Genomic DNA, 24,656 nt, shown 5'->3' with positions numbered 1-24,656 from the left:
CAATTTCTGCAAATCTGATTGGAATTAAAATAGAAGCAAGGAAGTTGAAGAAGCCTTACTTTTTATTTTACATTTCTTGAGTGAATAATCATGACCCTTGGCTGAAGGCCTGTTGCCATTAGATGAAGTTTATCATCTTTATAAATACAAATTTTCTGGTATTAGTGACCGATTAATCAATTTTAAATTTAATTGCTTCCACGTTACAAGAACCACTTTGAATCATTCATGATCTATTTCCAAGTCTTTGGAACCAGTGGAATATCTGAAATCATTGTGAGCTATAAATTTAGATGCAAAATGGCGTTTCTTCAGTTGTAAATATGGAAAAATTGAATTAATTCCTGAATGTAATATTAACTATTCAGGAAGACTTTTCAAGTAATGAAGAAAATTTGATGTTGCAGAACAATCAAGTACTCTCATCAGCAGATTTCTTTGACAGAATTTTTGTCATGTTTCTCGGCTTTTGCTGACAATATACTTGTTTGTGAGAGAAACATACCACCTTTGGCAAAAACTGTAACACATTCCAGTATTCAGTGCAGTTAATACTTGTAGTACATGAACTGATGTTGAACTTGTATGTGGTGGTAAGTAGTCATAGAAATGTACAGCACAGAAAAAGACCCTTTCGTCCAACTTGTCAATGCAGAACTGATATCCCATCCCAATCCAGTCCCACCTGCCAGTATCTGGTCCATATCCCTAAAAACCCTTTCTATTCACATATCCATCCAGATGCCTTTTAAATGTTGCAATTGTACGAGCATCCACTATTCCTCTGGCAGCCCATTCCACATACGCACCATCCTCTGCATGAAAAAGTTGCCCCTTGGGACTCATTTATAGTTTTCTCCTCTCACCCTAAACCTCCAGTTGTGGACTCACCACCCCAGGGAAAAGACCTGGCCTATTTATCTTATCCATGCCCTTCATGATTTTATAAACTTCTATGAGGTTGCCCCATAGTCCCTGACTGTCTTTGCTCTAACCTGGTGTGCCCCCCCCCCCCAAAACAAAACTGGGGGCACTAACCATGAAACATTTTTGTAGAGTAGCTGCTATCAGGAACTGGCCTGAAACCCTTTATTTAACTCTGAAGTACAAGTGGCATGTTTCACCATTGTATATTTTCACTGATGTAAGCAAACAAACGTCTTCGCCCTGAATGGTTAGTGAGAAAGTAGGGGGTGTTTAATCTATCGCTTATAACACTGGTTGACAAACTTATTGAGTAAGCTCTGTTATAGGTCTGGCAATTCAGTCTTAATTGCAGCCAATCACTGGTGGCTCAGGCAGGAATAAAACATAAGCTGTACTTGATCTTATGCATCATGATTCTTGCCCAAACCTTCCACCATATAATGCTGGAATTCAAAAAAAATTAGTTTGTTCTTAAATTTAAAATTGATAATTTTGTACAAAGGAAGTTACAAGTCAAATGAAAACTTGACAACTTGAGCCCACATCATTAATCTATATATTGACTTTTTATTTTGTTTCTTTGCATGAGGAAACCCAAATGTCTATCCGTATTGCTATGTTTCAGTGCTAATCCATGTTAACATAGGATCATTGGATACAGTGCAGGCAGGCTTTTAGCCCTTCAAGACCACATTGGCTTTCTGAAAGAGCAATTAGTCATAGTTGTATAGCATGGAAACAGACCTTTTGGTCTAACTTGTCTGTGCAACCAGATATTCTAAATTGATCTATTCTGTTTGCTAGCAATTGGCCCATATCCCTCAAAACCCTTGCTATTCATGTACCCATCCACTTGCCATATGAATGTTGTAAATATCACTACTTCCACTGTCATCTCTGGAAGCTTGTTCCATATTCGCACCCTTTACATGAAAAAGTTGGCCCTTAGATCCCTTTTAAATCTTTCCCCTCTTAGCTTAAACCTAGACCCTCTAGTTTTGGACTCCCCTACTCTGGTAATAAAGGTGTGACTATTTACCCTATCCATGCTACTCATGACCTTACTAATCTCTATAAGGTCAGCCTCTGACGCTGCAAGGATAAAAGCACCAGCCTATTCCGCCTCTTCCTGTAGCTCAAACTATCCAATCCCACTACATCCTTTCAAGTTTAACAAAATGTTTCCTACAGCAGGGAGAACAGCATTGAATGCAATATTAAGCTAGTTCCACTCCTGTCCTTGTAATGCTGTAAATGTTTTATCTTCAGGTGCCTGTTTGATTCCCTTTTGAAAGCGCAAGTAAATCTGCCATCACCATCCTGTCAGGCAGAGAATTGAAGATCCTGATACATTATGCATTTTTAAAGTTGCTGCTTTTCTTTGGCCAACAGCATTCAATCTGTGCCATTTGGTCTTGACTGCCAAAGTGAACAGTTTCCCTCTAGACTGCTCCAAATAAACTCCTCTCATCCTTTTCTAAAGAGACGGCACCAGCTTCTCAAACCTGTATTTATTGAAATTTATTATTGCTGGATCATCAAGTCTTTTTTGTGCTATCTGAAGCTTTCACACCTTTTCTGAAGTGTGATGCTGAGAATTGGGCACTCAAGTGCCAAATCGGGACTATAATAAAAGCTGACCATAACCACCTTGTTATATTCTGCACTGTTATCCAGTTTCTTAATCTGTCTTGCTACATTCAATAATTGGTCTCTTTGTTGTAGTTTGTATCCTGGCTGCCTCTTCGTGTTCTGAGCAAAAATGTATCACTTCGTATTTATCCTGACTAAATTTCACCTGCTACATCTCTGTGCACCCATCTAACACTGGTGACTTGCCAATTTTAATTTCTGTGTTGCTTTTGGGTTCGACCATACCTCTTCACAGTCCACAAACATTTTGTGTGATTTGTACAACTTTAACTTGAATCCTGCATACTGGAGACGAAATCATTGTATATCAAGAAGAGTGATCGTAGTGCCTATCTGAGGTAATATCTCTTTAGTTCGAAGTACACTGTTTCCTTCACTCAGCAAACTTCATATTCGACTGCTATCTTGCTTTATTCATTTCTCTTCAATTTTGTTCTCTTCAAATTTATCAGGTGCCTTCTGGAAGCTCATAAACATCACGTTAACCACAATGCCATCATGAACCACTGCAGTTTCCTTAAAAACATGATTGAAGTAGACAAAGCTTGTCTTTAACAATGCATGCTGACTTTGTATAACTAATAATCCCTTGTTGCAGTGACTTGATTTTGTCACAGTTTAATTTTCAGAAAAGCTTTCCTACTACCAAGACTAAAGTTGCGCAGTTGTTGGGTTTGTTCTGACTCCTTTTTCAATTGTGTAATTGTCCACCTTTGCTCTCTCTCCTGTCTGTCTGTCTGTTTTCATCTTGCTTCTCTTTCTTTCTTCCCCCCCCCAACCCTGTCTATATCTAAAGAATGTTAGACGCGTATGGTGAATTCCTTTTTGCAGTTTTACTTTCCACCCTCAGATGCACCCATCTAACACTGGTGACTTGCCAATTTTAATTGCTTTATAATACTTGCATTAATGTTAATATTTCAGTTCCCTTCTCATTTAATATCCCAAGTACCTTCTTGGTAAGAAAAGGTACTCATTTAATACTTAAGCTCTGTCTTTGCCTTACATTTCCTTTTTTGTTCCAAAGCTTAAACCCTCCTATTACTCATGATAGAATTAGTGTGGAAGCAGGTCATTCGATCCATCGAGTCCACACTGCCCCTTCAAAGAGCATTCCTCTCAGGTCCACCCTCCTGCCCTGTGCCTGGAAGTCTGCATTTCCCATAGCTAATCCACCTAACCCGCACTTCATTAGACTGTGGGAGGAAGCGAGAGCACCTGAAGGCACCCCATGCAGACAAGGGGAGAACATGCAAACTCCACACAGGCAGTCGCCGAGGATGAAATTGAACCCTGATGCGGTGAGGTAGCAATGTGAACCACTGAGCCACCATACCACCCCCTGAGGCAATGTGCCCCACCCTCCATTATTGTTTTTATGCTTATAAAACATTTTTGGATTTTCCTTTGGTTATCAGCTTCAGACTCTTTATATTTTGTACTTTTCAGTTGTTTCCTTTTCTTCTTTGAACTTTAATCTGGGTAATCCAGAAAATAAGGCTTATCTCAATTAAACCTTATAAGTTGAAGAGAGAACCTGGTCAAGGGCAGAGTGGGTCAAATTTAAAATTTTGTAATTGTGCTTGCATGATTCCAGGGCAATATGGTCATTAATTTAGCTTTTCATGGTTCTGGACCAGAACTAAACTTCAAGATTGCAGATTTGGCTTTGTAGAAATATGAAGTAAATAAGGATTGTGCAATGCCATTTGTAATTTTAATATTTAAGCCATCTTTTATTTGCAACTTGGCAGATTTTTTTTTAAGTAAAAAGGCATAATTACCATTGTTTCACCTTTTGCTTTCCTTAGGAAGTATAGATATGTTGGGAAAGCACATGACAATCAGGAAAGTGGATTGGGTGTTCCCCGTCATTAGAATTATGAAGGAATGTTTGTTCTTGATCTCAGCTGAATTGGACATGTCTATAATGTTGTTTAATGATATTTCCCTCCAGTTTAAAGTGGGAATAATTTTTTCAGTTCATATTTTACTTGAACTGGAAGAATTTTTCAGTATGCAAAGAAACAAAATAAAAAGTCAAGATGTAGATTAATGATGTGGGCTCAAGTTGTCAAGTTTTCATTTGACTTGTAACTTTTTTCATTTCACTTTCATTTGTATAAAATTAGCAATTTTAAATTTAAGAACAAACTAATTTTTTAGAATTCCAGCATGATGTGGTGGAAGTTTTAGGCAGGAATCATGATGCACAAGATTAAGTACAGCTGACATTTGCTGATGTTTGAATGTAGCACTGATAGGCATAAACTATTTAGGAACTTAAGACAGCATAATTCAGAAAAGAGTCTCACTTGAGATATTGACTAGTTGAAAATGAGCACGGTTTAGATATTTAAAAAGGTCACTTTTTATGTAAAACCTATGGTGCAATTTTCATGCAGTTAATGGCTTGAATTATCCTCTGTGCTATGAATTTTGACTCTGAAGTTATTTTGAAGAAACTTGTTTGTAATTGATGAAACACAAGAAAACTGAAATTTTTTCAGAGGAGAGAGGTTTTAAAAAAGACATGAGGGGCAAAAGTCTGAGTGTGGTTTGTATGTGGAATGAAGAAGTGGTTACAATTGCAATGTCCAAAAGACATTTGGATAAGTACATGAATAGGAAAGGTTTGGAGGGGTATGGGCCAGGAGCAGATAGATGGGACCAGTTTAGTTTGGGGTTATGTTTGGTGTGGACGAGTTGAATGTAAGGGTCTGGTTCTGTGCTCTATGACCGTAAGTACTTGCCCCCCAGCTTTCATGTAATAGAATCATAGCCTACATTCTTGAGGTCATAGGTGGACCTCTGTAAACTGGACAATTTAATCCTGGGTTTCTGACTCTTACTGGTGATCAGTTGTGATCAGTTGTTTAAAGTTATTTTGTGTAATGTAACTTCGGTGATATACTTGTGAATCTGTTTTTGTCATTACACAATAACTAACTGTTACAGTCATGAAAGGAAGTTACGTTGGTGCCACAAAAAATCTCGAGGAAAATTAGTCAATTCAGGTGTGTTGTTAGATGACTGACACTAGAGTGATTGTAGCCAACTACATGTGAGAGGATGGTGCAAGTTTGAGTATGACGTAGCATGATATCAAATTTTCTAGTAGGAAAAGCCACAACCTGGTGTATGTGGTATAATTTTCATTGTTACTTTAGCATTTACAAGCTAGGATATTTAATTATCCAAGTTTTGAGTGGGTTAGAATTCGTACAGGAAATAGATGTGATCTTAAAGTTTAAGTTTCGAAGCTGCCTTGCTGTCTAATAAACCTGCAAACACAGATTAGCTAATTCATTTAATAAATATCATGGCCGTATATGTGATTCTGTTCAATTGTCGGTCAATCTTTTTCCTATTTGCTTGATCCTCTTTAAGCGTGGGCTAAAATACAGATTTAACATAATATTGGTGAGTGTTTGCTTGCGCAAACTATTCCAGGATGGGTGATCTTTATCACCGCTCCTATTAGTTTGCAAATTACTTTCAAAGTCATAAGTTACAGTTGAACTATTTTCCTCAATTTCTTAGCTGTTTGAATTAAATTCTACAAGCATATCAGGACATTGTTACTGTGGAGAAAATGACCTAGATTCTGCTTCCAGGTGAAAAATATTGAGATTTATAAATCCCGCATGACAGGAAATAGAGCATTTTTGAACCTCATTTCAGAGACTTTTTGTCTGAAATACTGTTGATCCATCTACGTCCTGACTGTGCTCCCGCCAAATATCTAACTGCAACCTTGCACACTGCCTTTCTGGATTTTAAATGGGTGAGAAATGCATTTCTACACAAAGTCAAGGTTGTTTGCAAATTTCAGCAAAAATTGAAACTGCCAAAAATACCAATACTAAAATAAAAGTGTACTTTGATAACTTGGCTATCAAAATTTGTCTCCGGTTGTATTGTTACAGGTTAAAGCATCCTTCTTTGCTCAACAGTCCCTTTCTCTGATTTACTGTGTCCACAATCTATCTATCTTTGTCAACTATCTGCATATCACCTTGTAACCCTAATACAGTTTGTCAGATTTATTCTCCAAGTTCAACGTAATTGAAGTTGCTGGTGTTAATTCAGAATTCCAGTTGGAGATCATTGAGTTGGAGCATCAATTTCTTTACATCTGACTTGCTTTTTTTGTGTAGTACCTGAAGTAAAAGCATTTAGTGCATTCGGAGCTTGTGCATTGCAAAATTTTCAGTAATATTTTGTTTACTCCATTCTGTTTCAAAAACATTGTCTGCACTTTTCAGAATTATTTGTTTGTATTCCATACTTGGAGAGAAATGGGAGGATAAAATTTCCAAAGCTTTATATTGTTAGGATTTATTATAATTGATTTTTAAAATTTTATGTGGAAACCCCAGGGAAAACAGATCATCTTCAAAGGCACGGACTATCCAAATTACTTTTCTCTGAACTTGAAATTTTGACCTTCATTTTCTTCATTTGTAAAAGCCAGTTAGCTGCCTTGAGAGACTTAGTTCTGTTGGCACATGTCTGATACTATTTGGTCTAGCTTATATTCAAATAGTTATAATTTTTAATTAAACTTCCATGTGTTAACTTCTAAAGTATATCAAGCTGAGACTTGAAGTTTTGGTCATTCCAATTTGAACTGCTTTAATAAAAGTAATTAGAATTAATGCTTAAGTTAACCAATGCTAAATAGTGTTTGTGCATGAGCATATTTGGGTTTGTCAATAGGGGTGAATAGAGACACTGATTTGTAACTAGAAACAAAACATAAACCATTGAATTTTAAATAACAAAACTTGTGATGCCAGAGCAGAGACTGCCACCCTGATGGCAAGTCTTAGCAGGTCTTTTGGTCTACATTGTAGACAGATCCTTGGAATCTGTTTAGAATAGGATCCCACATCTTATTTCAGTCAAATTCCAGGCAACTTTAATCCCATTAGTTGTGAATTCCACTCCACCCTTCCATCCCAATTCTAAATACTAGGTACCATTGCATATCATGTTCTTCTTGTACATTTCATTAAATTTTGTTCCGTCTTCAATTTCAAAAGTAGGGGAAGTTGCGTACATTTTCACAGGAAAAACTCTCGTTCTGGAGCTATATTACTTAGTTGCTGGTCAATATGAGATTAGCGTACACTTGGAATTTGCTATTTAGGTAGCCTGAATCATTGGCTCCCATTAGCCTGATAATGGTGCATACACTGGATTAGTATTTGCTGTCCAAATAATGACAAGGCCAGTAGCACTCATGGTTCTTTATACAAATATCACAAAAACCTCTGAGGGCAGCTGAATGGTTAAATGATAGATTTGATAATTTGTTGTTTTGTAACTTCTAACATTTTCAAGAACCACCTTGCTGTTTGGAGGCCTATCTGAATATATTGAATGGATGACACCAAATTGCTGCACTGAGACTATAAGATATAATAGCAGAATTAGGCCGTTGGTCCATCAAGGTGGTAAAAACAATGACTATAGATGCTGGAAACCAGATTCTGGAATAGTGGTGCTGGAAGAGCACAGCAGTTCAGGCAGCATCCAAGGAGCTTCGAAATCGACGTTTCGGGCAAAAGTCCTTCATCAGAAGGGCTTTTGCCCGAAACGTCGATTTCGAAGCTCCTTGGATGCTGCCTGAACTGCTGTGCTCTTCCAGCACCACTAATCCAGACGTTGGTCCATCAAGTCTGGTCAGCCATTTGATCATGGCTGACCAGATTCAAGAATCCATCTATCTCTTTCTCAAATACCCTCAATGACGCGACCTCCGTGGCCTTACTTGGCAATGAATTAGACGGATTCACCACCCTCTCGCTTAAAAAAAATTACCCCCTTATCTCAATTCTAAGGGGTCCTGCCTTCACTTTGAGGTTATGCCCTTGGATCCTTGCCTTTTATTACGAGTTGGCAATATCATCTCCAAAAGCATTCTGTCGAGGCTCCTCAGTATTTTCAAGTTCCTCACTCTTGATCTAATCTTTGTTTTTTCACTCATTGTCACTGATTTGACATTTGATTCAATTTTGATTTTGGTCAGTTGTTGAACTGTTAATTCTACCAAAGGATTCTGATTTTTTTTGTGACAAATGTTTCCTGTGTTCATTCTGATCGCAGATGTCCTCAAGGACACTGTACAATTTCTATTTTAGCTGCATTTGCTGCAACTGGAAGAGGCACACTACCCATGTGCAGTTGCAAGATCTGTAATGTCACTGCTAGTGACTCCACAGATTATTGCTTGTATAAAAGAATATTGAAATTATCATGCAGAAATTAGTTTATTAAGACTTGAAGGTACATTAAAATAGAAGTTTCATTTATTGAAGTGTTCTGATTTTGTGTAGATGTGAATGGAACAGAGAAGGGGTGGCACGCAGGTAATGGGAGTGGGATGAGCAGGGCAAATGTGTGTGAAAGCATTCAACACACGTCTTGTTGGGTGAAAAAAGTACTGAGAGCCATTGAAAGAACAAATTACTGGAATCATTGTGTCCATGGTGTGTGTATTCGAGCTGAATTCAGAGTTTTTTTTTAAAAAGCAATAATTAATGGCTTTGATTGCATGGCAAGTTTTCCTACACAAAAAAAAATTGCTACCTACTAAAACGGAGATTCATTTTTAAGAAGAAAGAAGCCAAGAATATCAAGAAGAAATAATGTTCCACAGGAATATTCATTCACCAAATAACCTTGTCAGGTTTACAGAAAGAGAAATCCAGAGTTTTGATTTTCTTGAGCCAGGTTTCTCAATCTGAGTCATGAACCTCAGTGGGGTGGTGAGTTGAGCAACAGCTGATACTGAGTTTTGAGTGTTAACAGCTGATAGGCTGTTTTAAATCTTGAGTTTATAGCAGGCCTGGCCAAACTAACTGATCTTTTGAAGTTTGATTTGTGACCTCAAAAAACCTTAGAGCGCATGGATTTTTAGTAATCCTAGAATATTAAAATACTTCATTCTGCCATGGTCTCTGAGCATTTCCTCCATTTTCTCAGTTCTCTGGGGTCAGGGCAATTTTCAATAGGCTCATGTTGAGTGAGTTTGGGAAGCATTGAGTTGCAGTTAAGTCATCTTGAGTTGAAACAAGAGGATATGTCTCATGAATATTTGAGTTTCTTCTGAGCAACCTTTTGTTTTAAAAAAAAAGAGAATTTAGCTCTGGTTGAATCTAACAGATTCATTTAGAGACCACCAGTAATTTATAGTGACTGGTGATTCCCTTAGTGACACAGCTATTTCTAAGTGTATTTTTTTCGTCAACTGAAACACATTGTAACAGTTTGCGGAAATGGGTAGCTTGTCAAACTAAAACTCGGTCTGCCTTGATCTTTTGAAAATTGGGGAAATGTGGTCACTTATCAAAAAGCTTGTAATAATAATTTGTTTGAGGCATAATATAAAAATGAAATGGTGACAAGAAGGGAAGGGGATGCTTGATGTTATGCAGTTTGGGCCCTGATGATTTGTTGGAAAGCAAGGGGGTGTTCTCTGAGCACTCGCATGCAGCTATGAGACCCTGCCCACTCCCAAAGCTGCTACATCTTAGCAATGCACAATTCTAACCTTTGTTCACCATCTAAGATTCCAAACATCCTTCCATATAACAATGCCAGGAGCTTTTAGCCTTTATTCTTTGAACCTTGGATAGTAGCTCGTTACAAATGTCTTTTTTTTGACAAATCTATGTACTTTTAATAATTAATCATAACAAATATTTGGAAAGTGGCAGTGTCAACCAGAATCCTCAGATGTTTCATTGCCTGTGCACGTGGGAAGAGTTGAACACTGGCTGTGTTCCTGCACTAATGTTCCAGTGGCCTGGGCAACTCCGGAGAATTCAGTTCAAATCCCATTGCACCTAGTGGAATTTAAATTCAATGAATAAGATTGGAATTTAAGATATTGCTCTGTAGTGATTGTTTTGAAAATTGAGGATTTGAACTATAAGGAGAGGTTGAATAGGTGAGGGCTGTTTCCCTGGAGTGTCGGAGGCTGAAGAGTGACCTTATAGAGGTTTATAAAATCATGAGGGGCATGGGTAGGATAAACAGACAAAGTCTTTTCCTTGGGGTGGGGGACTCCAGAGATCGAGGGCATAGGTTTAAGGTGGGAGGGAAAGATATAAGGCAACTTTTTCACGCAGTGGTATGTGGATGGAATGAGTTGCCAGAGAAAGTAGTGGAGGCTAGTACAATTGCAACATTTGAAAGGCATCCTGGATGGGTGTATGAATAAGAAGGGTTTGGAGGGATATGGGCCGGGTGCTGGCAGCTGGGACGAGATTAGGTTGGGATACCTGGTTGGCATGGACGCATTGGACCGAAGGGTCTGTTTCTGTGCTGTATATCTCTGTGACTCAATGATGTAACTACCAAATTATTGTAAAAGCCCATCTGATTCCATTGTCATTTTTCTTTCCTGAAGTGGCTTCTGTGTGACTCCAGACTGTCCACATGTATTTGGTTGACTCTTCACTGCTGTCTAAAGTAGCCAAGCAAGCTACTCTGTTGTAGCAAATCTCCATGTATCAGAAACAATGCAATTAATCATGCAAACTCCTTACTAACCTCTTTGAACCATGCTTGAACTGTACTGCAAATTACTCAAGGTTCAACCTAACTATCTGTTTGTATAATGTCTCAGGCTCATTTCAGCCCAATTTCGAATCTTTGCAAATTGGGTGTCTTGAATCTAGATCCTGTTCTACTGGGTTGATAGCTTTGTGCTGTAGTTGAACCCCCCCCTGCTGGTAAATCAATTATTGTTTATGTTGAATACTTCTTGCAAGAAGCAATGAGGGCAGTAAAGGTGCGGAATTATATGCTGAACATCAGTGTACATCAAGTGACTTGATCATGCCAGAACCGTTGAGCTGACCAACTTTTGAAAGCTACAGTATGTCATACTGAGCTTAAGGCAGTTGGTTGGAAAACCAACAGGAGAGAAATATCCACTTGACTTCATTCTAACTAACCTATCTGACATGTAAAGATGCCCTCCCTTATGTTGTATGAAATGGTGATTGTTAAAAGGGATAAATTTAGAACCGGTCTGGCAGTTGTTGTAGATGAAAATTTTTGACCACAATTGTAAGCTCATCACTTCGATTATTCGTCACACTTTTAGCAGTAATCCAGGAGTACAGAGGATCATGCTAAGAACAAAGTCACGTGGTCTTGGCCATATTTGTATGTCAGATTTGCTTCTTGAAAAATTAGATCTCAACCTGAAGTTGCAACACTTTTCTACATGTACATGAACCAGCAAAGCAGTATGTACACAGCTAAGTGATTACACAATCTCAAGAAGCACCGCAAATCTATCACAGCTAGTCAAAAGTGGGATTGTCTTGTGGGCATTACTGACTGTGATGTAAGATTCTGTTTAAGTGAAGAACTGGTCCTTTTGTTCAGGGAGATCTCTTGACACTGCTCTGCAAGCATTGCAAGGAGTGTTAAGGGCTCCTCTAGAGCTTGTAGTGGAGAAGTTTTTTGGCTTTCACAGAAGTTAGTGTATTGTAGTTACATCAAGTGCATAAGAATCTCGAAAAAGAACCTAACAAAAAGTAGATGACAAATTTTCCATTGAATTTTCACAGGCTGTGCTAAATTATGTTTCTGAAGTGATGGAGTTGAAAATATGAAGTAAGGTTAAGCTATGGTCAGGTGCTATGATAGTTGGTATTTGCCTGCACGGGTGGCTAAGCATTATTTGCAGAGAGAATATTTCATATTCCCCATTAGTTCTGTGGTTATGACACTTTGGTCTGTTTTGGCAACAAAACAACTGCTTTCCCTCCTCCTTTGAGTTATCTTCAGCTGAGAAATCAATCTAATGTTTTTGTTTCTCCAAATTCTCCTCATCCACAACCTCTTTTATATAGATTAAAACTTAAAATGGCTGTTATCCCAAGTGGGTTATCATGCTTCCATATCAGGTGTTGGACTGGCCTTAGCATGTAATGCAGACTCATTAACTTGTTCAACTGCTTCAGTTGTTACTTTGGCTCACATTGAGAGGTTTCATACCTGTGGTGAGCTAACAGCTATTCACTCTTGAATGGGAGATTATTATCATGGAGTTTCTGCTTATCTTTGGGAATGTTCATTGGATTGCAAAAGGTCTCTTGTGATTTCTCATTGAAGTGAATATGGTCTCGTCCTTGTATCAGTGAGGGAATCGTGTGAACACTGGCAACCATTTTATAAGATTTTGTCCATTTTAAAGACATAAGCAAAATAAAATATTTTAATTATGCAGCTGTAATAATGCTATATTTGCCTGAATGAGTGCAGCTCCAACAGTGATACGACAGGCAAAACAACCCACTTAATTTCTATCCAACTGATAGCTTAAGCATTTATGTTATCCACACTAGACGTTGGTGGCAGTATGTGCTATCTGCAGAATATACTGGAGGCTCCATCAATAGCACCACGTGGACACTCAACATCTGCAATTTGACACATCAATGTGATCGCCTTTCCTTCACTGTTCGCAGGGATCTCCTGTCTCATGGTCATGACACTGCTTGCATTTCTGAGATCTCTTAACCTTATTTCTGCTCAGTCACGACCATTAATCCGAGGTTCTTATGTATCCCAGAAGGCTTGTTTTCCACAATGCTTACAAAATTGTGGATTCATCTGATTTCCTGGAACCCTGTCAAACTATTACAGTGCTTGTGGGTCAAGCTCTGTGGTCAAGCTCTGTCTCCCATGCTGCTAGATGACATGAGGGTTTTGTGGTATTTAATCAGTGGTCTCGGATCACCTAATGAAAGTATCTGTTTATACCAGAGAGTGACAATATTACAAAACCATTGTTGTGGTTCTGTTCGCTGAGCTGGGAGTTTGTGTTGCAGACGTTTCGTCCCCTATCCCCTTTCATCCTCAGTGCTCAGCCTCCTGTGAAGCGCTTCTGTGATGTTTCCTCTGGCATTTATAGTGATTTGTACCTGCCGCTTCCGGTTGTCAGTTCCAGCTGTCCGCTGCAGTGGCCGGTATATTGGGTCCAGGTCGATGTGCTTATTGATTGAATCTGTGGATGAGTGCCATGCCTCTAGGAATTCCCTGGCTGTTCTCTGTTTGGCTTGTCCTGTAATAGTAGTGTTGTCCCAGTCGAACTCATGTTGCTTGTCATCTGAGTGTGTGGCTACTAAGGATAGCTGGTCATGTTTCGTGGCTAGTTGGTGTTCATGGATGCGGACCGTTAGCTGTCTTCCTGTTTGTCCTATATAGTGTTTTGTGCAGTCCTTGCATGGGATTTTGTACATTACGTTGGTTTTGCTCATGCTGGGTATCGGGTCCTTCGTCCTGGTGAGTTGTTGTCTGAGAGTGGCTGTTGGTTTGTGTGCTGTTATGAGTCCTAGTGGTCGCAGTAGTCTGGCTGTCAGTTCAGAAATGTTTTTGATTGTATGGTAGTGTGGCTAGTCCTTTAGGTTGTGGCATGTCCTCATTCCGTTGTCTTTCCCTTAGGCATCTGTTGATGAAATTGCGGGGGTATCTGTTTGTGGCGAATACATTGTGTTGTTCTTCCTCTTTTTGCAGTTCTGGTGTACTGCAGTGTGTTGTGGCCCTTTTGAACAGTGTCTTGATGCAACTTGATACTATAAATGCCGGAGGAAACATCACAGAAGCGCTTCACGGGAGGCTCCCAAGCACTGAGGATGTCACCTAGACAGGGGACGAAACATCTGCAACACAAACTCCCAGCTCGGCAAACAGAACCACAACAACGAGCACCCGTGCTACAAATCTTCTCCCAAACTTACAAAACCATTTTAAAAACGAAAGCCAACATAAAATTTTGAAAATGCTCAGGTCTGGCAGCATCAGTGAGAGTAACAGATTTAATGTTTCAGGTCAAGGGAGTTCAGCTCATTTTAAAATCATTTCTGTAAAACAAAATCTAGCCGTTGATCAGTGTAAGTGTATTGTGCTATCAGTACAATACACTTTATAAATAGTTGCAGTTGGAAGAATTCAACTGGAACAAACTAAATCCAAATTTCATAACAGCTTTGGCAACCGGTTTGAAACATTAAAGGATCAACCAGCATAGCATACGTTTCACAATTTCTAACTGGAATTTTTATTTTATGTTGCATAGTGGTGATTAAGCCATGAGCTTTAGCACAATGTGAATTGTGTTGAATAGATTTTTAGGTCTGATATTTTTAATGTAGTTAATAATTGAGAATAGATACAAAATCAGAAATTGCTGGAAGTATTCAGCAGCATCTATGACGCGAAAGCAGAGTTAATGTTTCAGGCTCACTTTCTGGAAATTTGATTTCCAGAATCCATAGTTCTTCTTTGAATTGAGAATTTGATGTTTTGTGTGTTTGTTGCATTTTAAAAAAAAGCTGCAATATTTATAGATAATTGTTCAAAATATCTACATATCTCCCAAATTAAATTTCAAATATTCAGTTATTATTCATTTCCATACTAATCTAGAGGCTTCAAGTTTTATGTTCTGGATTGAAATATGTTCCTTACAATTTAATGTTTGTAGCTGCAGTCTTAAAATAACCAGCTGATTTGCCAACAGTAAAATTGTTTAATTTTGTTGATAGGCTGTAAGGACTTGATTTATTCAATCCATTGGAGTAAGGGAGAAGCATTTAGTGAAGTTACAAATTTTGCCAATAACCTGTTTGAATGTAAATTGTATCAAAAAACTAAAATGACATCTTTAATTGACAAATTGTAATATCAGAGCTAAAAATGTGTTGCTGGAAAAGCACAGCAGGTCAGGCAGCATCCAGGGGACAGGAGAATCGACGTTTCGGGCATAAGCCCTTCTTCAGGAAGGGCTTTTCCAGCAACACATTTTCAGCTCTGATCTCCAGCATCTGCAGACCTCACTTTCTCCTCAAATTGTAATATCAGTAAATTTGGCACAGCAATAAGTTGTTTATACTTAATAGATGGAGATGGATGTTTCTTTGTGCTCAGTTGGTGGGAGAGAGTTTTTACAGTTTGTTTTTTGTGTGGGCAAATATATTTATCTCTGGCTTTGTTGGAAATGAAGTTCAAATTAGTGCATCGACATAGGTGATTGGAGGGCAGCAGGGGTTAGAGGGTTAGCTGTCAATGGAAAGCTGTGGAGTCCTTACTGCCAGATCAGCTTAGTTACCAACTGCATTCCTTTCACTCATTATGGAGGGTAAAGCGATTGACCTCCTTTTGCTCATTATGGAGAGTAATTGTGTTCAGTGTGGTTGAAGGTTTGGTCTGCTTAATGAGCACAGGGTTGAAGTTGTTTTTCATGAGATATGGGTGCATTAGGTAGGATAGCATTTGCTGTCCATGCCGAATTGTCCTTGATTGTCTTGCTCAGTTATTTCAGATGATGTTTAAAAGTCCCATGCACTGTTGTGTAGTCATGTGTAGTTGATCAGATGAGAGTGGCAAATTTTTCGCAAAAAGACATTTGTGAATCAAATGGGTATTACGATTGCTCATTTACTGGTCACTATTACTGAGGCTAGTTTTTTTTTTTAAATTTTAGATTTATTTTTTAAATTTAAATTCAAAGTTATTATGGTGGGATTTGAGCCTATGAGTCCAGAGTATTGTCTTGGGTCTCTGAAATATTCATCCAGTGACATGACCAAAATGTTGCTGTCTCCCCTTGCTATCTGTCCTTTGAGATTCTTAATTTGACTTGTGTCAAAATATTTAATGCTTTGTGTGTTTTATACCATAGAAATTTGTCATGTTCATGTACCCTTGAAAGTGACTTCTTCTGTCTTTGGGTACTGTGAATGCTCTGACCCTGCTAAGGTTGTGTGGGATGGGTGGCATTTAATACTGGGCTGCATGTGTACATTGTGCAGGATTTTGTTTTCTCTGATGGCACATAAAGAAAGTTGGCTTTGTGTTTGCCCAAATCATTGTCCTCTGAGGTTTGGGATGTACAAGTATTGATGCTGGACCTAGTAACTTAGTTGGGGTGGGTGAGTTTGCTGGTTTGAACCATCTCTCTGGAACGTGTTCAGTGCTGTGAAACTTTTCCACTTCACTGGGAAAGGTTTAACTTGACTACATATTTATTTGTTGACGAGCGTGTAGTTTGCAGTGCCTATATTTTTCTGCTGAGAACTTTTTTTGGCCGTTCCTTTGTTATCTCAAGAAATGACTGCTATAAACTGTCTTGGCCAACTCCCTTCTTCCATTCTGTGTAAACCTGAGATCAAACCAAACTCTGCTGCTTGTATCTCAACTCTCCAAGTCTCATTCACCTAATGTCCCTGTGAATTGTTACAATTGAAGTTTTTCTAACATTGAGTTATGTCTGTCTTGAATTTAGTATATACAGTACATGTGCTCCATAAAGAGAATGTAAAGTGACTGGTCAAGATTTAAAGCAAGGTTCAGATTGTTTTCCAGGCAACAAAGTGCAATATATTAACATTTGGCAATAATGGCAGCAGCATTAGTAAGTATAATGATTAGAGCCACAGTCTCCCAAGATCTGGGCAGGTGTTGAAAATGTTGGCTTGTTATGATTTAAGCTTTGAATTGTCCGTTGACTTGGCATGAGTGTTGGTATCTCAATGGTAGTTAATCAGTATTTCTACCTGGGGTATAGGGCTTGTGTTCGCATTGCCATGGCAATGTGATTTGAGCGAAGCCTTTCCAAGAAGCTTTTGAAGTTGGCCTGGCAGCATCTCTGGGAGAAAAAGGAATAGGCCAAACTTTTGTTTCATAGCAGGAATGTTTGAAAGCTTGCATTTAGATTCAAGAGACCAAATTTGCAAAGATTTGAAATTGGGCTGAAAGATTTGCCTAATGTGTGTGCTAGGGAAAATCTCCCAAGTTTTAAAAAAAACTGCTGCGAAAGACTCTTCGAGGGATAAAAATTATTGATCTGGGAGAGGAAGGCATTTGAATTAAAATCTTGTGAGCGATGAATCACTTTGGAGGGAGTTGACCAGAGCTTCGGTGCAACTCATCTATGTTGACAAAGTTTGCCAAACTAAGCTAGTCCTATTGGTCTGTTTGGCCCAGTTTCGTCAAAACCTTTGTTAAAGTACCTATGTAAATGTCTTTTAAATGTTGTAACTTAGATGCATCTACCTTTTCCTCTGGCAGTTCATTGCATCCTGTACGTGGAATAAGTTGCCCGTGAGGTCCCTCTTTAAGTCTTTCTTCTCTCACCTTAAACCTGTGTCCTCTATTTTTGAACTGGCCTATCCTAGTGAAAAGACCATTACTGTGCACTTTATCTATGCCTTTCATGATTTTATACCTCAGCCTCCTATACTCCATGGAATAAAGGTCCCAGCTTATCCAGCCTCTCCTTATAACTCCAATCTTCCAGTCCCAATGACAACCTTGTAAATCTTTTCTGCACCTTTTTCCAATTTAATAAGATCCTCCCTATAGGAGGCAACGAGAACTGTGCACAGTTCTCCAAAAGTAGCCTCACCTATGTCCTGTACAACCTCAGCAGGACATCTCAATTCTTGTACTCAGTGGTGTGAGCAGGGCAATATCCCTGTAATTACTGCAATTTTTACATATATGCTAGTGTTCACCGTCATTTACGTGAGATGTTTTCTTTTATGTTGCTGCAGAGATCTGCTGGCACGTCGTCCTTTCAGATGAGAGGGATGGGGTTGGGAGTGTTGAGAAATAATTGTTATGGATGCAATGGGCATTTAAGTCAAGGCAGATGAGTAAGATCACGCAAGCCAGATGAGAAATATTTTCTAATTTTTCCTTGGATTTCTATTTTGAAGAAGGGAGCTTTTGAATATTTTTAAGGTCGAAGTAGCAAGGCGATGAGAGGTTAGCAAGGATGGATGTGCAGGAATGTGGAGTATTTGGGTCATTTTTTAAGAAAAGATTGACCTCTCCAGTCATGTTATGACTCACATCTGGAGCAGGTGAGACTTTAAACCTTGGCTTCCAGGCTGAGAGGTAGGGACAATACTGTTGCCCTACTTGTCTGACTGGTGGAGCCAGCTGGATGGGCTGACTGATTGCTTCTTGCTCCTGTATTCTTATGTTGTAATTTGACTTTGGGAGCCCAATAGGTTTTGTTATTTTGAAATAAAATTCTGATCAACCTGTTCAGAGATATCTCGCATTTCTTGAATAGATAGGGCTTGAACCCAGGCCTCTTTGTTCAGAGATAACGGTCTTGTACAGTGATATTGTCCCTATTAAAATGGGATTTGAGTAGTGAGATGGTTGTTGACAGATTCAAGGGGCAGGTCTTTTTTCTGTGCTGGAGTCTTCTGACAAAACACTCCGGAGGAGGTAAGTCTTGAATTCCGGCCTCCTGGCTTAGTACAGAGATAGTGTTCCCATCTCTATCAATACCATTACCAAATCTGATTTTTGGGGTCAACTTGAGCGATTGAGTGCCCACCTCCAACTCCCAATTTTTATGTTCTTTTATTGTAAATTAAGCTTAAAGGTGGGAAAAGAAAACATCTCACGTAAATGACGGTGAACACTAGCATATATGTAAAGGAAAGATGTGACCCATGTGTAGGGCTTATCCTTCTATGTTGAGATTTGGAGTGAATTTGTTCTGGTAACCAGTATATGTACAATAGCGCCTCGACATACGAACGACCCTGTTCACGAACAAATCGGTTTACGAACAGGATCGTACGTAAAATCTTGCTTCAACGTATGTACGAAATTCAAGGTACGAGCGCCAAAAGCCCGTGTGCGTCAACCTGGTTTTATTGTTCTGCTTTGCTACGCGCTTGTTGAGCGCAAAAGCTCTCGGGCCCTGCATGATCTCATTCAGTTCGTCTTTGGCACGTGCGCTGTGAACAGCCGTCCAAGCGTTCTTAGGCTATCCGAACAATGGGAAAAAATGATTCAGTTCGCGAACTTTTCGGTTTGTGAACTGGGTCCCGGAACGGATTAAGTTCGTAAGTCGAGGCGCTACTGTATTTAGATTAGTCTACATGAGACAGAATCCTCTGAACACATTGACTCTGTGCATGGACCTCTGAGTTTCTGCAGCAGCAAAACAATTAGTGTGTTACATACAAACCATTTCTGATTCGTGAAAATACCTCTGAACATCAAAGGTTGGAAATCTATCTCTCTCGACAATAATACTTTTTTTCCTGCTAAAGTGGACAAGTTCATATACTCCTCTATTGCACTTCATTAGATCTCCTATTTTCCAAAGAGTCAGTCGTGGAGTAGTTTCAGATACTCCTTATTGCGATTTACAGCCTAATTTCTCCAGAGCAATAAGGCACACAAGCTTCAGAATGTTTTAACTTGTACAGTTAAAACTCACACTCCTCCTCTTTGATTGCTATTTGTCAGCAGTGCCAAGTTATCCCTTTGTAATTGGCTCTCTGGTACAGCATTCCATACAGTTCAAGCATGCCTTAGCAATTTCAGTGTATATCCAATTAAGCCAATCTATCACAACTGCAGAGGGATGGATAGGCTTGTGGTCCACCCCCAGTCCTTCATGATGTTTTCCTAGACTTTATTATCTTGAGGCTTTTCACAATGGATGCAGTATTCGCATAACATTTGCTAGCTGCACCATGTTAACTCCCAACTAATTAGCTACTTGCCTATTACTTCAGAACCTTTGAAGATCTTCATTACAGGAAATAGAAAAGAATATTGAATGTTTGATTAGTTCAAACAAAGTTGTGTGGTTACACTTCATGTTAGAATTCTTTAGCTAACCAGTTGTCTTCATGCAGTCTACTGTCCAGTGTCTGCTACTATGTGTACCTATGATTTAATCCTCCCTGTAATGATATGGGGGCTGCTTTTACTGTCTGAAACTGATTTGAATCTTTTCCTCTAATGCTTGTGGAGATTTTTTTGGATCAAGAACTACTTCGACATCTATATCTATGATTATCTGAAGAATCTTAAAAGCTACTCTTAAAGTTGTAACGGATTAAATAGTTTGAGCAGTAACTCAATGTGAAATGGTCTTATTTATGTAAGCAACTGCAGCTGCACGTTCTATCTCAGCCAGTAACCTTGATTTCATGGAGCTACTATTGTTCTATTTGAGGGCCACATTAAACAAATATTTTCCCAAGCGCTTTAATTACTGTCAGCCATGTCCTGCATTAGCCATCGCAGCTGGTGGCCATTTTATGCTGCTCAATCATGGGCAGCCCTAACAAACTCCAACTGCCTGGTCATTGCTTATCGATTTCACTTAACCTTATCTATATCTCTTAACTGCCCAATATTCCTTTTGCAGCTTTAAGTCGGCTTTAGGACTTATATCACAGATAGCCGTGCTGGAATCTGTCATTCATTATGTCTTGCTAATCTAAAAGAGCCATTCGTCACTCCTTTGTTTCGGTAACCAGACAATCAATATTTTGTATTTCCTGTAATGAATTTAAAAGATCCTGAAGTAATAGGCAAGTATCGAGTTAATTGGCAGTTAATATGGTGCACCTGACAAACGTTACCGTGAATACTGTATCCAATGTGAAAATCTTCAAGAAGAAAGATGAGAGCCTGGAAAAACAATGACGAACTGGAGGTGGACCACAATCCTGACTATCTCTTTGTGGTTCAGTGATATGATTAGCTTAATTAGAAATGTATTAAAATTGCTGAGGCAAGTTTGAACTGTGTAAGGTGCTGTACCAGAGAGCCAATTAGAAAGGACAGCTCAGCACCACTGACCCAAAATGCTCCCTCCTACATTAAGCCTTTACTTTCTGTGGCACCTTAACAAAATGCACTCAACTTATTTTTTTCAACTAAGTTTTGCTTCTTGTAATATCCTCTGATAACTAAAGAAAAGTTCACTTTGCCAGTATCACTCCTTGATTTTACACTCTCTCATTTCTAATAATTTACTATCACTGGGTGATGGTTAGGTTCTCTCTAGTTGGCACTGGTCATTGCCTGGCACTGCTGTGACAGAAATGTTTATTGTCAGCACAAGCCTAAATATATTCTGGTTTTAATGCATTTAGACATGCAATACTTCCGTATCTGAGAAGCTGCAAATAGGGCTGAATATCCCCATTTCTGACCTTATGATGGATGGAAGAACATTGAACATTGATGAACTAAGGCAGGGTTTTACCTACATGCGGACTAGGCACGAGTTATTTAACATTTAGTTATTGACAAATGTATCTTTCACCACTGGATTGGTGCAGACAAAATCAAGTGGAATTTTCCCATACCACGTGTTGTGGGCCATTAGTTATGTCTCTAGAACTTTAATCTTAAATCAGTAATGGTGTTACTAAATGACTCTTGGTGCTGCGCATTCATATTCTCCACGCAGTGCATTCTTTGCCTTGTTTATTCATGGAGGTTGGACCTCATGGCCACATTATCTCATGCATTGAAAAATACTTAATCTTAGGAGCATGCCACTTGTGTCTCTATTGGCTTTGTTTTTGGGCTTTGTAGTGGCACCTGCCTTTCCACCAGATGAATTTTTAACTTCTGCATGTAAAAATACAATGTTGCTGGTTAGAACACGATAACGGTGGTTGGTTTGTAGTTGATGGTTGAAATGACTTGCATCAATATTTGTGCAATAGTTACCTGTGTTGAAACAATTTGAATTAGACATTAATTTATTTGCTTCTTTCAGGCTGTGCAATGGTCTCTGCAAAACAACCTGGGCTCGAGGTGGTGCTTTTATGTACAGATCTAAATTTGTTTCGCATCTTCGGTGAGGAGGCAGTTTATTTTTCTCTTTCAACAACCACATAGCCAGACAAAATTGCAAAGATCTGTCCAGTGGCGAGTATGACAGCCACGACCCGTGGCTCTCCTGTAGGAGGGAATGACAACCAAGGCCAGGCGCCTGATGGACAGTCTCAGCCTCCTCTCCCACAGAATCAGGTAAGCGTTCAAACTTGAATATTTCACACTTGCTTTTTGTTTGCACTGCAGAATATTATTTTCTCTCACCTTGATGTGCACAATTGAAATCTTGTATTTTCACGTTTTCAGTTTTCAATTTTCAATCTTCATTTCTGAAAAATGTTCTTGTCACAAGTGAGGCCTTTTTATATTTTGCCATACAAGTTTTGCACTTTATTTTGTCTGAAATAAGACAGCTGGCTGTACTTGATTTGATAAAATTATATGTATGTTTCAAGGGCCCGCCTGTGATGGAATAGTGTAGCATCCTTACCCCTGGATTCACTTCTACTCACTGCTTCATTCTCTTGTTGTTCTGCCTTCCCTTTACTTCCCCCACACTCCACTGCTTAATCTATCTCCAGTTCTGTGTATACCTCCAATCTACCATTGCCACTTTTCTAAAAGTCCCCACCCACCTGCTTAAAGCAAGGCACAATTTCCAACGTCACACTTTTTCCCTACTAGATGCGTACTGGGTTTACTCTTGAAGTGACTACATATAAGTCATGGGAGGTATCGAAAAATTGACACTTCCTTTTTTCATAATCTTAAATCCTGTTGTTTTTGGTCACAATTGTATGTCAACTTTGTGTTCTAAGTTGTTGTACCATTTCCTGTGCAATTTCCATAAAAAGCTTATGATTGAAATTTTTGATGTAAAGTGATTGGAGAATTTTTACCATTTGCCTTCACTTTTACCAAACCTCCTTGTTGATATGTGGCAACTTAAAAATCATTCTGCTGAATAATCTTGTTGGGATTGAAGAGAATAAGCATTTTGAGGATTCAGCAGCAAGTTGGGATGGGGTTATGAGGCAACGATACAGGGTAATGTTACTGTGCTTTAACTGCATAAACTGGCAAAAGATTGGCTGAGACTAAAATTAGTATTGTAAGAAAGTAAGGATGATTGTCAGGGACAAGATGCACATATATAGAGCAAGAGTCATCTTAAAATGCAAACATCTCAAGTTGAGAGAGATGAAGTGGTAATCCTGTTTGTGAAGGAAAAGGAAACCATTATCTATACAGTGGGAGATGGAGAAGAAAAACGTATGTTGATGTAGACCTTTGGGCTGGGAATACAAAGGTTGCTTGGTTGGGTTTAAGTTTGGGCACAAGATTAATGAATGTGAAGTCACTAATTTTGTTAGGAATAACAGTTAAAAAGTACTATATGTGATTAAAAAGATTTGCTGCTGTGCAAAGGGATCTGGTGTCCTTGTGCATAAATCACAAAAGATTGGTCTGTAGGTGCAACAAATAATTAAGAAGGCACATGCAATTTTGTCCTTTATTGCGAAAAGGGATTGAGTTGAAAAGCAGGGAGGTTGTGTTGCAGCTGTATACGGTGCTGGTGAGGCCACACTTGGCTGGAGCACTGAGTGCAGTTTTGTGGTTCTTAAGGATTTACTGGCACTAGAAGGGGTGCAGAGGAGTTTCACTAGGCTGATTTCAGATGACGGCATTGTCTTAGAGACTGAGTAGACTGGAATTATATTCATTGGAATTTAGAACGTGGGGGCATCTTACCAAAACATGAAATTGGATAGAAGTTGAGAGGATGTTTCCCCCACTGGGTGTAACTAGGACAAGAGAGCATAGCCTCAAAATTAGGGGGAGCAGATTCAGGATTGAATTGATAAGGGACTTCATCCAGAGTGTTGAGAATCTGTGGAATTCCCTGCCCAGTGAAGTAGTTGAGGCTTCCTCAGTAAATGTTTTTAAAGCTAAATTAGTTTTTGAGCATTAAAGGAATTAAGATTTATGGTAAGAGGGCGGCTAAGTAGAGGTGAATCCACAAAAAGATCAGCCATGATATTAGTGGCAGAGCAGGCTTAAGGGGCAAGATGTGTCTTTATGAAGTTGTTTAGAGTGCCCAGTTCAGTGTATTCTTTTGTAGTCTGTTATAGTATTAATTATACTGAAACAGTGCTCAATTATATTTAAGGATTTCATGTTTTTCACCTATTAATAGTAAATCTGGATTAGTTTTCAGTTATTGGTCTGCCTAGAGATATCTCTTGTATGTTTCAGTTCCAGTATGGAATGTTGAGCACCCTTACTGCAATATTAACAGCAGTGTGATCTTGGCGTAACTAACAGTCAAGATGCTGGTCAACAGAGTTCAGCTGAGGAGTCAGAGCAAACCAGTGTAATGGTCATTGCAGCACATCAGAGTATGAGATGCAAAATCTCCAACT

The 24,656-nt window shown here is 38.9% G+C and overlaps 1 protein-coding gene across 3 annotated transcripts in view; it reads left to right on the top strand.

Annotated features, from left to right (window-relative positions):
* usp9 (ubiquitin specific peptidase 9) overlaps positions 1-24,656 on the top strand; it is a 275,343-nt gene that overhangs the window by 14,184 nt on the left and 236,503 nt on the right. For all 3 annotated transcript variants that reach the window (XM_087992832.1, XM_087992834.1, XM_087992833.1), the window contains one exon: positions 22,175-22,428. In XM_087992832.1, the coding sequence (XP_087848958.1) occupies positions 22,333-22,428 (96 nt within the window). In that variant the 5' untranslated portion in view covers positions 22,175-22,332. The remainder of the gene's footprint in view (positions 1-22,174; positions 22,429-24,656) is intronic.

The sequence above is a fragment of the Chiloscyllium plagiosum genome, unplaced genomic scaffold, assembly GCF_037043375.1.
Source record: "Chiloscyllium plagiosum isolate Xiang-an unplaced genomic scaffold, Cpla_swu_hap1 HiC_scaffold_12, whole genome shotgun sequence".
NCBI lineage: Eukaryota > Metazoa > Chordata > Chondrichthyes > Orectolobiformes > Hemiscylliidae > Chiloscyllium > Chiloscyllium plagiosum.
Note: the sequence above shows the minus strand (reverse complement) of the source record. Positions and strands in the feature narration are given on the sequence as shown.